At 42.4% G+C, this 14989-nt stretch overlaps 2 protein-coding genes across 6 annotated transcripts in view; one reads left to right on the top strand and one right to left on the bottom strand.

Annotated features, from left to right (window-relative positions):
* HERC3 (HECT and RLD domain containing E3 ubiquitin protein ligase 3) overlaps window positions 1-14989 on the bottom strand; it is a 140068-nt gene that overhangs the window by 21967 nt on the left and 103112 nt on the right. The gene's annotated exons all lie outside the window — the stretch shown is intronic.
* On the top strand, window positions 8960-11364 carry NAP1L5 (nucleosome assembly protein 1 like 5). Its single transcript, XM_007124500.4, has one exon. The coding sequence runs from the start codon at window positions 9256-9258 to the stop codon at window positions 9841-9843; it is 588 nt and encodes a 195-aa protein (XP_007124562.2). The 5' UTR covers window positions 8960-9255; the 3' UTR covers window positions 9844-11364.

Genomic DNA, 14989 nt, shown 5'->3' with positions numbered 1-14989 from the left:
AAAAATCTACAAATAATAAATGCTGGAGAGGGTGTGGAGGAAAGGGAACCCTCTTGCACTGCTGGTGGGAATGTAAATTGTTACAGCCACTATGGAGAACAGTATGGAGTTTCCTTAAAAAATTAAAAATAGAACTACCATACGACCCAGCAATCCCACTATTGGGCATATACCCTGAGAAAACCATAATTCAAAAAGAGTCATGTACCACAATGTTCATTACAGCTCTGTTTACAAGAGCCAGGACATGGAACCAACCTAAGTGACCACTGACAGATGAATGGACAAAGAAGAAGTGACACATATATACAATGGAGTATTACTCAGCTGTAAAAAGAAACGAAATTGAGTTATTTGTAGTGAGGTGGATGGACCTAGAGTCTGTCATATAGAGCGAAGTAAGTCAGAAAGAGAAAAACAAATACTATGCTAACACATATATATGGGATCTAAAAAAAAAAAAAGGTTCTGAAGAACGTAGGGGCAGGACAGGAATAAAGACGCAGACATAGAGAATGGACTTGAGGCCACGGGGAGGGGGAAGGGTAAGCTGGGACGAAGTGTCAGAGTGGCATGGACGTATATACACTACCAAACATAGGGTTAATAGCTAGTGGGAAGCAGCCGCATAGCACAGGGAAATCAGCTCGGTGCTTTGTGACCACCTAGAGGGATGGGATTGGGAGGGTAGGAGGGAGACACAAGAGGCAGGAGATATGGGGATATATGTATATGTATAGCTGATTCACTTTGTTATAAAGCAAAAACTAAGACACCATTATAAAGCAATTATACTCCAATAAAGGTGTTAAAAAAATAGACAGGGATAGTCAAAAATAAAAAAAAAAAGAACTAGAACTTTAAAGTTTGGAAAATTCTCAGACTATCCATATATCATGCTCTGGAAAACAGCCAAGGGTGTGGCTGAACAATGGTTTGCTGAAGAGATCAGGCATGTGACTCATGGATCAATCATCTCAGCAGAAGCCAGGAACAGAGATGTGGCTATCCAGGAAAGATCTGTGGAGGACCCTCTTGTCTGATGGCTTGGACCCCCATGAATTGCCTGGGAGGCCAACAAGGTTTATGAGAATTTTATACCAGCAGAAACACTGCCAGCTTGCACTGAAGGGGCAAAGATGGTAAAAAATGAAGATAGGCTTTCAGGATTCCACAGGTATGAAATGAGTCAGTAGAGCTAACTGGCTGTGAACAAGTGTTATCTTTCAAGAAAAGGGAAGAATGACCCCAACGGCAGATAAGAGTCCAGCAGGGCTATCACTGCCACCATGGGCATAGGTCCAGGAACAAGGCCGGCACTTCCATGGCTCCAGAAGCCAGGACTACTATCCCAGTGGGCCAGAGGACAGAGCATGGAGCCAAAGAGGACTGTTCTCCAAGTCTTAAAGTCTAATGAGCAGGGGACTTCCCTGGTGATCCAGTGGTTAAGAATCCACATTCCAATGCAGGGGACGCGGGTTCAATCCCTACTCAGGGAATTAAGATCCCACATGCCACGGGGTGACTAAGATCCCACCTGCCAGGGGGCAACTAAGCCTGTGTGCTCTAGAGCCCATGTGCGGCAGCTACTGAGCCCGCACACTCTGGAGCCTGCGCTCCACAACTACAGAGAACCCCGCACGCTGCAACAAAAGATCCCACGTGCCGACACAGCCAAATAAATAATAAATAAATAAATATTTTTAAAATATCTAATAAACAGAATGGGAGAAAATATTTGCAAACAAAGTGACTGACAAAGGATTAATCTCCAAAATACATAAAAACAGTTCATGCAACTCAATATCAAAAAAAAACACAAACAACCCAATCAAAAAATGGGTGGAAGATCTATATAGACATCTCTCCAAAGAAGACATACAGAGGCACATGAAAAGATGCTCATCACTAATTATCAGAGAAATGCAAATCAAAACTACAACGTGGTGTCACCTCACACCGGTTAGAATGGCCATCATCAAAAAATCTACAAACAATAAGTGCTGGAGAGGGTAATCCTCCCACACTGTTCGTGGGAATGTAAATCGGTACAGCCACTATGTTCCTTAAAAAACTAAAAATGGAACTACCATATGACCCAGCAATCCCACTACTGGGCATATACCCTGAGAAAACCATAATTCAAAAAGAGACATACACCCCAATGTTCACTGCAGCACTATTTACAATAGCCAGGACATGGAAGCAACCTAAATGTCCATCGACAGATGAATGGATAAAGAAGATGTGGCACATATATACAATGGAATATTACTCAGCCATAAAAAGAGACGAGATTGAGTTATTTGTAGTGAGGTGGACGGACCTAGAGTGTGTCATACAGAGTGAAGTAAGTCAGAAAGAGAAAAACAAATACCTTATGCTAACACATATGTATGGAATCTAAAAAAAAAAAAGTGGCACTGATGAACCTAGTTGCAGGGCAGGAATAAAGAGGTAGACATAGAGAATGGACTTGAGGACATGGGGTGGGAGGGTGAAGCTGGGGCAAAGTGAGAGTATCATCGACATATATAACCTACCGAATGTAAAATAGTTGGCTGGTGGGACACAGCCTCATAGCACAGGGAGATCGGCTCGGTGCTTTGTAACCACCTAGAGGGGTGGGATAGGGAGGGTGGGAGGGAGACGCAAGAGGGAGGGGATATGGGGACATGTGTATGCATATGGCTGATTCACTTTGTTGTACAGCAGAAACTAACACAGTATTGTGAAGCAATTATACTCCAATAAAGACGTATTAAAAAAAACTAATGAAATTTGCCCTGCTAGGTTTATAATTTGCTTGGGACCTCTGGCTCCTTTTAGAATGAGAATGTCTTTCCAATGCCTGTCCCACCATTGTATTTGGAATAATCTGTCTGGTTTCACAAGTTCACAGGCTATAGAAGAATTCTGTCTCAGGATGAATCAAACCTTAAGTCTCACTCATACCTGACTTAGACGATATTTACATGATATATTAGTCCAGACTCTCCAGGGAAACAGAACCAATAGGAAGTGTGTGGGCATCTGTGTATATACATATATAAACAGAGAGAGAGATTATAAAGAATTTAGTTCATGCAATTATAGAGGCTGACAAACCACAAGATCTGCAAGCTGGAGACCCAGGAGAGCAGATGATGTAGTTCTAGTCCAAAAGCAGGCAGGCTCGAGACCCAGGAAGGGCTGATGCTTCCGTCAGAGTCTGAAGGCAGGAAAGAACTGATGTCCCGGGGCTTCCCTGGTGGCGCAGTGGTTGAGAATCCGCCTGCCAATGCAGGGGACACGGGTTCGAGCCCTGGTCCGGGAAGATCCCACATGCCGCGGAGCAACTAAGCCCGTGCACCACAACTACTGAGCCTGTGCTCTAGAGCCCACGAGCCACAAATACTGAAGCCCACGTGCCACAAGTACTGAAGCCTGCGCGCTTCTAGCCTGCCTAGATCCCGTGCTCTGCAACAAGAGAAGCCACCGCAATGAGAAGCCCACACACCACAACGAAAGAGTAGCCCCCGCTCGCCGCAACTAGAGAAAGCCCGTGCACAGCAACGAAGACCCAACACAGCCAAAAATAAATAAATAAATTTATTCTTTAAAAAACAAAAAAACGAAACTCATGTCCCAGCTCAAAGGCAGTCAGGCAGGAGGAGTCCCTCTTCCTCAGCCTTTTTCTTCTATACAGGCCTTCAACTGATTGGATGAGACCCATGCACATCAGGGAAGGCAACCTGGTTTACTCAGTTTCCTGATTCAAACGTTAATCTCGACCAGAGACAACTTCACAGACATACCCAGAGTAACGTCTGACCAAACATCTGGGTACTCCGTGGCCCAGCCAAGTTGACACATAAAACTAACCATTACAGAAGAGACTTTAGATTTAGAGTTGATGCTGGAATATGTTAAGACTTTGGGGGATGCTGGAATTGAGTGAATGTATTTTATAGGTGAGAAAGACATGAATTGGGAGCGGGGGAGGCAGAGAATAGCGCGTTATGGGTTGGACTGTGTCTCCCTAAAATTCATATATTAAAGTCCTAACCCCCATGACCTCAGAAGGTGACCTTATTTGGAGACAGGGTCTTTACAAAGGTTATCAAGTTAAAATGAAGGTACTAGGGTGGGTCCTAAAAGCAATGACTGCTGTCCCTATCAAAAGGGGAAATGTGCACACAGACCTGCAGAGAGGGAAGACAATGCGAAGAGACGCAGGGCGAAGACAGCTATCCACCAGCCGAGGAGAGAGGTCTGGAGTAATTCCTTCCCTCACAGCCCCCGGAAGGATGCAACCCGGCCAACACCTTGGTTTTGGAGTTCTAGCTTCCAGAACTGTGAGACAATAAATTCCTGTTGTTTAAACCACTTAGTCTGTAGTATTTTTTTACAGCAGCCCTAGCAAACTAACACACAGACTCTAATCTCTATCTGTCAGTTAGTATTGGTCTCACCACATTCGTTAAGAGTGATCGTTAACAGTTATGGAGTGTCTACTAGGTACTAGTCATCACTGCAATAATACTTGGATACACGCTATCTCAGTGAATACTCGAGGCCACCCTTTGAGTCAACTTTACGGTATAAGAATTGTGACTCAATAAAAAGAAATACACAAACAGTCGAGAAAAAACAACTTTTTTGAAGTGATGTCATTACTCCAATTTCACAACTGAATTCAAGAAAACAACTAGTATAAGGGCAGGGGCAGAAAGTGAAGCCAGATGTCTGAGTACAGACCTGAGCTCTCAACCCCGCCTCATCAAAGTGCCCTCCCTACCCCACCTCGCTTGCTTCCAAGGTGACAGCTGCGTGAGAAATTACAGTATGCCAAGATAAGGACTTCACAGCGTGATAGCTCATCCTGCTATTCACAGCTATGTGTTACCTGCAGCCCCACAGTACACTAGAGTCCACAAAGCCCATAAAATGAGACAACTCTTAATGAGTTAATTTGTAAACACACAAATTTTAAAAAGCAGATACTATATGCATTGCCAAGCGTTTTCAGAAGTCTGAATCCAAACTGTAGTAAGGGTCTTTTTAAAAGCTTGTCAAACCGATTCTGAAATTAATATAGAAAGTCAAAGGAACTAGAAAAGCAAAACAATTTTGAAAAAGAACAGAGCCAACTTGAATTACCTAATTTCATGACTTATTATTATAAAGCTACAGTTATCAAGTGTGGTATTGGTGAAAGGACACATAAAGCAGTGCAACAGAACAGGAAGGCCAGACATGGATCCACATGTACATGGACAGTTAATTTTTGCCAAATTTGAATGAGCAATTCTGTGGAGAAAGGACAGTATTTTCAATAGAAGTCGTACTGCATCAACAGAATATTCATATGCTAAAGGTATATATCCCTATACCTGACACCTATTTAAAAGTTAACTCAATATGGATCGGAGTCTAAAAGTGAAACTTTAAGTTGTAAAACTTCCAGAAGAAAACATAAGACCAAATCTTTACAGCCTTGAAGTTGGCAAAGATTTCTTAAATATGACACCCAAAGCATAATCTATAAAGAAAAAGTTAATAAAATGGATTTATCAAAATTTTAAATATCTGCTTTTTGAAGACACTATTACAAAAATGAAAGACAAGCCCCAGACTGAAAGAACATATTTACAAAACACATATCTCACACAGGACTTGTACCCAGAATATATAAAAACATTAAAAAATTAATGAGAGCAAAAACTTCAATTTAGAAAATGGGCAAAAGCTCTAAACAGACTTTTTTTTTTTTTTTTTTTTTTTTTTTTTTGCGGTACACGGGCCTCTCCCGTTGCGGAGCACAGGCTCCGGACGCGCAGGCTCAGTGGCCATGGCTCACAGGCCCAGCTGCTCTGCGGCATGTGGGATCTTCCCGGACCGGGGCGCGAACCCATGTCCCCTGCATCAGCAGGCAGACTCTCAACCACTGTGCCACCAGGGAAGCCCTAAACAGACATTTTATTAAAGGAGAGATATGAGTGACACATAAGCATGCTGGAAGATAATATCATTAATCATCATGGACACATACACAGCTCTGAGATGAGGGGACGAAAAACCAACAATACCAAATGCTGATGAGGGTGTGGAGCAACTTCAGCTCTCACTCACTGCTGGTGTCAAGGCAAGGGGCACAGCCGCTGTGGAAAACACCGTGAACTTTTTTATAAAGTTAAACCTACATTTACCGTATGACCCAGCAATTTCGCTTCTCAATACTTAGCCAAGAGAAATAAAGACCTCTGTTCACACAGAAATCTGCTGGTGAATGTTCACAGCAGCATTATCCGTAATCACAAAAAAAACTGGAAATAACTCAAATGGGAATATTACTCAGTAATAAAAAAGGAACAAAGTACTAATACAGTATATGGAACACCACTGATGAATCTCAAATTCATTATGCTGAGTGAAAAAGGCTACACACATATGATTCCATTTATGTGACGTTCTGGGGAAAAGAAACAGAATTATAGAGACAGATAACAGATCAATGGTAGCCAGGTCGGGCAGGGAGGGAAAGACCAGGAGCGTATCTGGGGGAGATGAGGTTACTGCTCTGCAGTTCGATTACTGTAGTGTTTACATGACTCTGTATGTCTGTCAAAGTATCCTAAAAAGGATAAACTTTACTGTACACAAATTATATCTCAATACAGACTTAAAAAAAAAAAAAGAGTAGCCTTGAGACCAGCTGGGACCCTTTGCTGCAGTGCTGCCACCCGGACAAACATCTTCTCCAGCAGCAAAATACAAAGAAAGCAGAAGGGACTAAAAATAACTGCATGCGTGCTCAGTTGGGGCAAATTACGAACAAGGTACGAAAAAGACCAAAAGCCCAACGTCACTTCTGAGGAACCAGGAACAAAAAGCAGGGTACTGCGCATATGCCCCCTGCACACAGACCCACCAAGGGCTGGGCAGACCAGCGAAGCTACCCCTCTGGCCTGACCCCTGGACCCATTCCTACCCTCGTCCCAGATAAGGAACCCGCTCACCTCCCCCCTTAGGGAGTGAAAAGGGAACTGTTCCGTGCTTCAGCTCCCTTGTGCTCTAGCACTAGTCCCAATAAAGCCTTGCTTGAATTTCTTACCTGGCCTCTTATCAGCTTCTATTGATGAAGGAGTCCAAGAACCCCCAGAGCTTAAGGTAAAGTTTAAAATATTTTTTCAAGACGGGAACACAAAAAACCTAAAAGACGGGCACACCCTGGTTGTCTCAAGCAAGTTAAGTTAGTTAAGAAAATTTGAATAAAGTTTGGGTCTTGTTTTGTTTTGTCTTTTTAAAGTATGTTGCAGCTTCTGTACTACAGGAGTTTGAAGGCCTGGTTTCTGCCCGGTTCTACCAATCAGGTGATACATAATTGTAAGAGAATATTTATTTCACTTTCTTTTTCCGCTTCTAAGTTCCTTATTTTTAAAAATGAGAAAAGGCATTCCTAACCTCTAGGTAGCTTTAGTTGGCTGATCCTATACATATTCCATATATGATATATGCAATATGTATAGGATCAGCCAACTAAATATAGATATATTATTACAGCAAATTCAGTCAGAGTTAAGATTGAAATTTAACAAAAAAAACCCTCAGTCATTACAAATGCTAACAGGGAAGCAGACAATAAATTATCTGTAACGGAATTAAGAAAGTAAGTAATAGGAATCACAAGTACCAAAAAAAAAACAGCATGTTTGCTAATGGGAATATATTGGGCCTTTTATAAATAGTAATTTTCTTTGGGGATAGGCACAAAGATGTCCTTTTGTAAGAGAATTATTATCGCAGGTTATCTTTGTGGATTAATAAATGCAATTTAATTATTTTGCAAACAAAACACTTACCAAGTGCCCACCAAGTGTCAGCACTAAGTGCTTTACATATTATTAACTAATATCCGCCAAGAACCAAAACACGGCACCAGATGTACTTAGGAAAGTAATTTCCTTACGGTCACAGGTTTTATGGAAAAGCTTCAGCAAGTCCCAGTATAACGGATGAAGGAAAAGCATTTGTATCAGTCATGCCGAATTTGAAACCATTCCTGAAGAACCCCTGTAAAGATCGTTTGCGTTCCATACCTAAACTATGTGCCCTTAGCCTTATTCAAGAAGCTATCGTTCTGATTTAATAAATGAGGAACTAAAGTCTCTACTCCCATGGCTATTAGAGAACAAGAGTTCAGTATTTAATAGCTTTTCTTCAAGTTCTCATACACGAATCACTGGTAAGAGCCATAGCACAGGTGCTGAACGTGCCTCGGGGACAATGCCTGTGTGTGCGTGCGTGTGCCAGCGCGTCCCCAAGGAACAGCAGTCCGAAACACATGCTTCAGGCCCGGGAAGGCAGGGGGCCCTCGGCCCGGGCCTCAGGGCTTACACGGTCTTGCTTTCTTTGGCCCTCCTGCCGCTTTATTCCTCCCCACAGGACAAGGGTTCCGAGGACCCTTCGAGAACATTCCAGGATACCGTAGTGCTGAGATTCCCTATCCAAACGGCTCCAAAGCTGCTTCCAGGGTCCGTCTATCTGAGAGAAGGCCCTGCCACCAGTATATATGCTGCTAGGCTGGGAAAGGGCCAAGAGGGGCTACTGGGGGGGGGGCAGGGGTGATGGGGGCATGTAAACTGCACTGTTCCTGTCCCCATCAACACACGCACCCAGGTCCTCAAGGGGGTGGGACGGAGCCCGCTCTCCCCGCGCCTCCACTTTCCGGAAAAGAAGTCAATGAAATCTCAGGGGCTTAAAGACGGCTCCCCAAGAGTAAGCCAGAGACGCCCTGCCAACGGCAGCCCAACGCCAGCGAAGGGGAGATGCAGACAAACGCCAAGCCAGGCGCACTGGCGGATGCAGATGAAGCCCTGGGCGGGCTAGAGGCGCACGCCGTGAAAGGCTGAGCCCTTCCCCGCGGCGGAGCCCCGCGGCCGGCCCCAGCCCCGCTCTACTGCGGGGGCGGCGTGCGCGGGCGGACGGGCAGGGTCGCTAAGAAACGGGTCCGGACGTCGCCCGCAGTGCGGGGAGAGGGCAGCGCAGCATCGGCGGGCGGCTGGCTGGCGCGGGTCGAGGGCCCGACCATCAGCTGATTCTGGGGAGCCAGTCAAGCGCCCGCGGGGGCAAAGGGCGGGGCCGCGCCAACGTCCCCGCCGCGGCCGACGTCAGCGCCGCTTGCCGCTTGCCGCTTGCCGCAGGATCGCAGGGGCGCAGCTCGCGGGCAGCTCTCCGCGGGAGCCACCGAGACCTCTGCGCTGCTCCGCGAACATGGCCGACTCGGAGAACCTGGGCCCCGCGGAGCCGAGCCAGGCGGCGGCGGCAGCGGCGGCGGCAGCGGCGGCGGCGGCCGCGGAGGAGGTAATGGCGGAAGGCGGTGCGCAGGGGGGAGATTCTGACAGCACGTCCGGCGACTCCGACGGCGCGGTCGGTCAGACGGCTGAGGAGCCCCAGACGCCTGCAGAGAATGCACCGAAGCCTAGAAATGACTTTATCGAGAGCCTGCCTAACTCGGTGAAATGCCGAGTCCTGGCCCTCAAAAAGCTGCAGAAGCGGTGCGATAAGATAGAAGCCAAATTTGACAAGGAATTCCAGGCTCTGGAGAAAAAGTATAACGACATCTATAAGCCCTTACTCGCTAAGATCCAGGAGCTCACCGGTGAGATGGAGGGGTGTGCATGGACCTTAGAGGGTGACGAGGAGGAGGAGGAGGATGAAGAGGACGAGGACGAGGAGGAGGGAGAGGAGGAGGAGGAGGAAGAGTTAGAGCCTGCGGCAGAGGCTGCAGCGGAGGCGGCGGCCGCTGCCGCCGAAAATGAGGGTCCCCACTCTGCAGTGTCTGACGACGCCCAGAAATAAGCGGGGGCAGAGATTGCAGAGGAGAATGACAACGCAGATTAAAAACCCCGATTTTTTTTTTTTTTTTTTTTTTTTTACACATCGGTGGACTTGAAAAGGCTCAGGTTTTGGACCAAACTACAATGTGAATCAATTCTGACATTCCTAAAATCATATTAAATCGACGCAATCAGATTCTGCCCAGTCCGTTTCAAATCTGAACACCAATATACCAAAAGGTGTTGCAAACGAGTTAAATTTAAAATGGTTTTTTCATGATCTCTTCTGCGAGGACTGGAGTTGAGACTTCCTAAGGGTGTCAAGTAGATGTGAAGTAAAGAACGTCACTTTGAAACCCTTCGATCACACTATCATCACACTACGCCCAGAACACCCAAGCCGAGACGGAACATGTTCTCTATGCCTAATTCTTCAATTTCTTTAGTCTTGCATTTTTCCAGCGCAGAAGCGGAACCCAAGAAAAATCTCATCTTTAAGACTTTGCTTTCGTAACCCAGACATCAGCTTTACGCTTCAGAGACGCTGATGGGATGGAGGAAGCCCGTGCCCGAGATCATGACAGTACTGTTAATGAGGCCCAGAAAACTGCCACTTCCAATTCGAAAGACTGTTCTGAATATTTGGTTCTGAGAAGGAGGGTGTATAACCTGTACACTACGTCAACATATGTGTTCATTATTTACAGTCTCGTGTTTATGTGTTTTCTTGGTAGTGTCTGTTTACAAAGGTGTTAAAAAAAAAACCCAATGTTTAAGTATTGATCCCTTTATCTAGCATTTTAGAAATATTAATTTACTTGAAAAGATGTAGAATCTAGTAAATTCTGTAAAGCATGTGTATCCAATGTTATGTTTGATCCTTGTGATGTCTTTTTGTCTTGTAGCTTTTAGAATGTAGCTGTGAAAATTATCAGAACTCTTCATGGAAGCTAATGTGTGGAAAACATACATACTTGAAGAACCAATCCAACTGTGTGTCCCCACCCCCAGCTCAGAAGTAGAAAGGGTTTAAGTTTGCTTGTGTTAGCTGTGCCTTCATTATTTTGCTATGTAAATGTGACATATTAAATATAAAATGGTGCATAATCAAATTTTTCTGCTTGAGAACAGACTGTCATACAGTAAAGGATTTTTAGGAGGACACATTTAATGTAAAGACTCTTAGCTTCTTTGTGGGTTTTGAATTGTGTGATCTATAAAGAAATTTAAGCATAACGTTGTTTACCACTGTGGTGTTAATAAAACAGTATTTTCAAAAAACAAAAGGACTCATACCCTGACTGCCTGGAATCAAATCCCAGCTCTGCATCCTATTAGCAATGAATCTTGGGCAATTACATTAATCTGTGTTCAGTTTCTCCTCATCTATAAAAGGGGATAGTAACAGTCCCTTCCTCACAGGTTATTATGAAGAACAAACTAGTTAATTTACATAAATCCCACAGACCAGTGTCTGACCCTAAGGGCTCAAGATATTTTAGCTGTTATTATTATGGTTATTATTATTATATGAAAGATAAATATGATGATTTGAAATTCAATCCTCCTAAATTACGAAAGAGGAAAAAAATACATATTATATTCCTAGGTTCATGATATTACTGTTAAAGAAGTGGCCTTTAATTCATAAACACAGGTAGTTCAATAAACTGTCTTGTTTTGTTTTCCTCAATATAAAAATCAGGTTTTGATTTCTTCCCAGAAAAGACAAAAGACTTTAATGTGACATTATGCATATATTAAAAAGTCTATTTCAACTTTATATTTGGGCATTCTAAATGAAGTATAAAATTAAAGACCCCCCCCAAAATTTTAAACACAGATGTGTTTTCTTCCATTTCCCTTAAGGGTTAAAATTAGTCAGAAGCAAAATTAGACTGCTTTACCTTAGGGAACGGAAGGAAGCTCTGACCTGTTGCTAATGGCAATAGTTGAGTGAAACCTTAATGTTTTATTAATCCTCCTTAGGGCCAGGACAACAAAAAGAGAAAATAAAAATAATGTATTACATAAGTCAATGATTATCTTAATCATGATTATCTGAAATAGAAGGGAAAAAATCTAAAAAAATTCAATATTCATTTCTTATCCCTAGGAGTAAGAGACTGTCATTTAATATTTTTCTAGATCCCACAAAAAAACAAAAATGAATGAAACAAATAAGGTGTGTAGTTAGTGGGGGGAAAAAATTTTTTTTTTCAGGCATGTGATTACACATAGAAAACCCAAGAGAATCAACTGAAAGCTATCACATTCACAAATTTGAGGAATAGACCAACCATGTAAATATACAAAAACCAATAACTATTTCTAGGCACTACTAATGATAAAAATATATGCAAAGGGCTCTCTTTCACAGTAGAAATAAGAAACCAAAATATTTATAAAAACCTCTAATAAAAATGTATATAACCAATGAAAAGAAAAAAAAACAGTATCACAAAGAAATGTAAAAGAGGCCTTTAGAAGGTGAGACTGAATATCACCAAAGTGTCAATTCTTCCCAAATTAAATTTTAATTTATTACACTTCAAATCAAAACCCAAACTGGATCTGGAACCATATAATTACCCTAATCTTCACCTGTAAGAATAGGAAAACAATTAAGATTTTTACCTTAGACCAGACACAAAAAGAATTTTTTTAATTGAAGAAAATATTATTAAGTATCAATTACTAGACAGGGAAAGGTTAAATTTAGAATGATTTTAAGACCAAAAGAAATAATCAACAGGAACGACAACACAAAAATTAAGAAGTTTTAGAGATTTAAATAGACTCCACATTTTTAAAAGTAAACAAACTGGGAATAAAATCTGCAATAAATACAGATGGCAAAGGGTTAATAGTCTTAATATAATAAAGAGTTGATACAAATGATATGACAATCATTTCATCTTAATAGAGAAATACGTAAAGGACATCAGCGGAGGACTTTAAAAAAGGGAGGGCTTCCCTGGTGGCGCAGTGGTTGAGAGTCCTCCGGAGCCTGTGCTCCGCAACGCGAGAGGCCGCAACAGTGAGAGGCCTGCGTACCGCCAAAAAAAAAAAGACACATCCTGAAAGGGCAATACTAAGCAGACCAGGCCCCCCAGCAAGGTCTGGAGGATATGTATGCCGAGCTGTGTGCTCTGGCCAGCAACCTTTCTTTCACTTATGGTAAGACTTCAGCTGTGGGGTTTTCTAGCTACCAGTCACACCACTGTTGGTTACTTGTCTCAGGATAAGGCACATATATAATGCCCTTCATAATGTCAAACAATTTCCACCATTTTCCTAACTGGGTTGATCTTTCCCCTGTTTCCTGCATTGCTTATTTGATAGTTCCTCAGGCAGACATAAATCTTGTGTGTTAACATGTAGCAGGATACCCTCCCTTGAAGGCAGGTCAAACACTCTTACTCATAAACCTTTTTTCATCCATTATAGGCCCAAATTAGTAAGCAATGCACAACGTAACTGGCAGAAAGAAAGGCAACTGTGCATTACACATTCAGCTCAGTCTCTAAGAGCATTATGCAGAAGACTGCAACACGCCCAGGCTCCCTGCCCAAGCACATCACAGCAGCTCTCCCTGAGAGTTTACAATTAAGCGTACACAGACACATTTGCATGTGCACACACAGACGCAAACACGTTTTTTTAATTGGGGTGAAATTCACAAAACATAGCCATTTTAAATGAACAATTCAGTGGCATTTAATACATTAATAATGTTGGGCAATGACCACTTCTATCTCATTCACTTTTTTTTAAAACAAAAATATTTTAGAGGTGAACATCAGTAAAAAGGATCAATGCTGGGCACAATATGTAAAGTAGCCTATGCATGGAAGAAATACAAATTTTACAAGTGAGGTCAAGTTTCTTATTAAATTAGATTAAAAAAACACTCAGTATTTGTAAGGATTCGATGAAATGGATACTTATCATACATTGATGATAATGTATAAGCTGGTATAATTCATTAGCAAAATCAATTTAGTAAAAATATCAACAAATTCAAAATGTTATACACTAATTCAATTTCACCCTTGGGACCTCACCATTAAAAAGAAATTTTAAGGGCTTCCCTGGAAAAAAAAAAAAAAAATTTTTAAAAACAAACAAAGCTTTATACGTAAGATGACTGATACAGCCTTATTAAAAATGGAGGGGGAAGAGAAAGAAAAAAAGGGAAAGAAAGAAAAAAGAACACAGAAACAAGCCAGATACCCAAAAGGGAAAGAACAGAAAATACACATTTACACAGCAGGCTGTGCAGCCATTATTAAGGGTGTCCATGAGGGCTTTATAATAACATTATAGATATAAGCATTGTCTCAACCTAAGTTTAAAAATTCAGACATACACTTTTATACGTACATTATATGTCTTTAACTATGCCAACTTTGTTTTTAAAAAATTGCATAGTCTGCCTGAAACGAAAACGGCAAACTCTTTGAGGTCATTTATCTTCTAGGGATGAGGGGACATGGGGCCCTCTTAAGTGGCAGTGCACTGAGAGCACAAGCTCTCAGTCAAACAGAATGGCTCTGAATCCTGGCTCTGGTGTTTGAACACTGGACTTCTGGCTGTGTAACCTTGAACAACTGACTTATGTCTCTCTCTGCCTCAGCTTCTTCAACTGTAAAGTGGGGAGGACTGCATGTGAAGGACTCAGAATAATGCCTGACACAAGGGAAGCACTCGAGAAATGTTACTGGCATTTTAATTATCTGCTATTCCTATAACAGCCCAGTGCGAGTACCATGCAGATCTTAACGATTACACCTCATAGACTGTCTCAAAAGATCAAGGTGGGAGGAAGACGCAAGAGAGAGGAGATATGGGGATATATGGATATGTATAGCTGATTCACTTTGCTATAAAGCAGAAACTAACACACCACTGTAAAGCAATTATACTCTATAAAGATGTTAAAAAAAAAAAGAGATCAAGTGAAGTCTTTCGTTAGTCCTAACTTCAGTAGATCTTAAGGCGCTAGAAGTATTTGTCATGCGTGGGTTTTATTCTCAGGCTCTCTCTATGGAATCTAGGTGCCCTTTGGAGCACCTACCTTAAGCCTGGCATTTCCTTTTCACTATTCCCTCTCCACACCCCCTTTTTTTTTTTTTTCGGTATGCGGGCCTCCCACTGCTGTGGCC

The sequence above is a fragment of the Physeter macrocephalus genome, chromosome 7 (genome assembly GCF_002837175.3).
Source record: "Physeter macrocephalus isolate SW-GA chromosome 7, ASM283717v5, whole genome shotgun sequence".
NCBI lineage: Eukaryota > Metazoa > Chordata > Mammalia > Artiodactyla > Physeteridae > Physeter > Physeter macrocephalus.
The sequence above is the reverse complement of the archived record's forward strand: the minus strand, read 5'-3'. Positions and strand labels throughout refer to the sequence as shown.

Bases quoted from the DNA above. Each gene is read 5' to 3' on its own strand.
- NAP1L5 (XM_007124500.4), top strand. From the start codon at position 9,256: ATGGCCGACTCGGAGAACCTGGGCCCCGCGGAGCCGAGCCAGGCGGCG.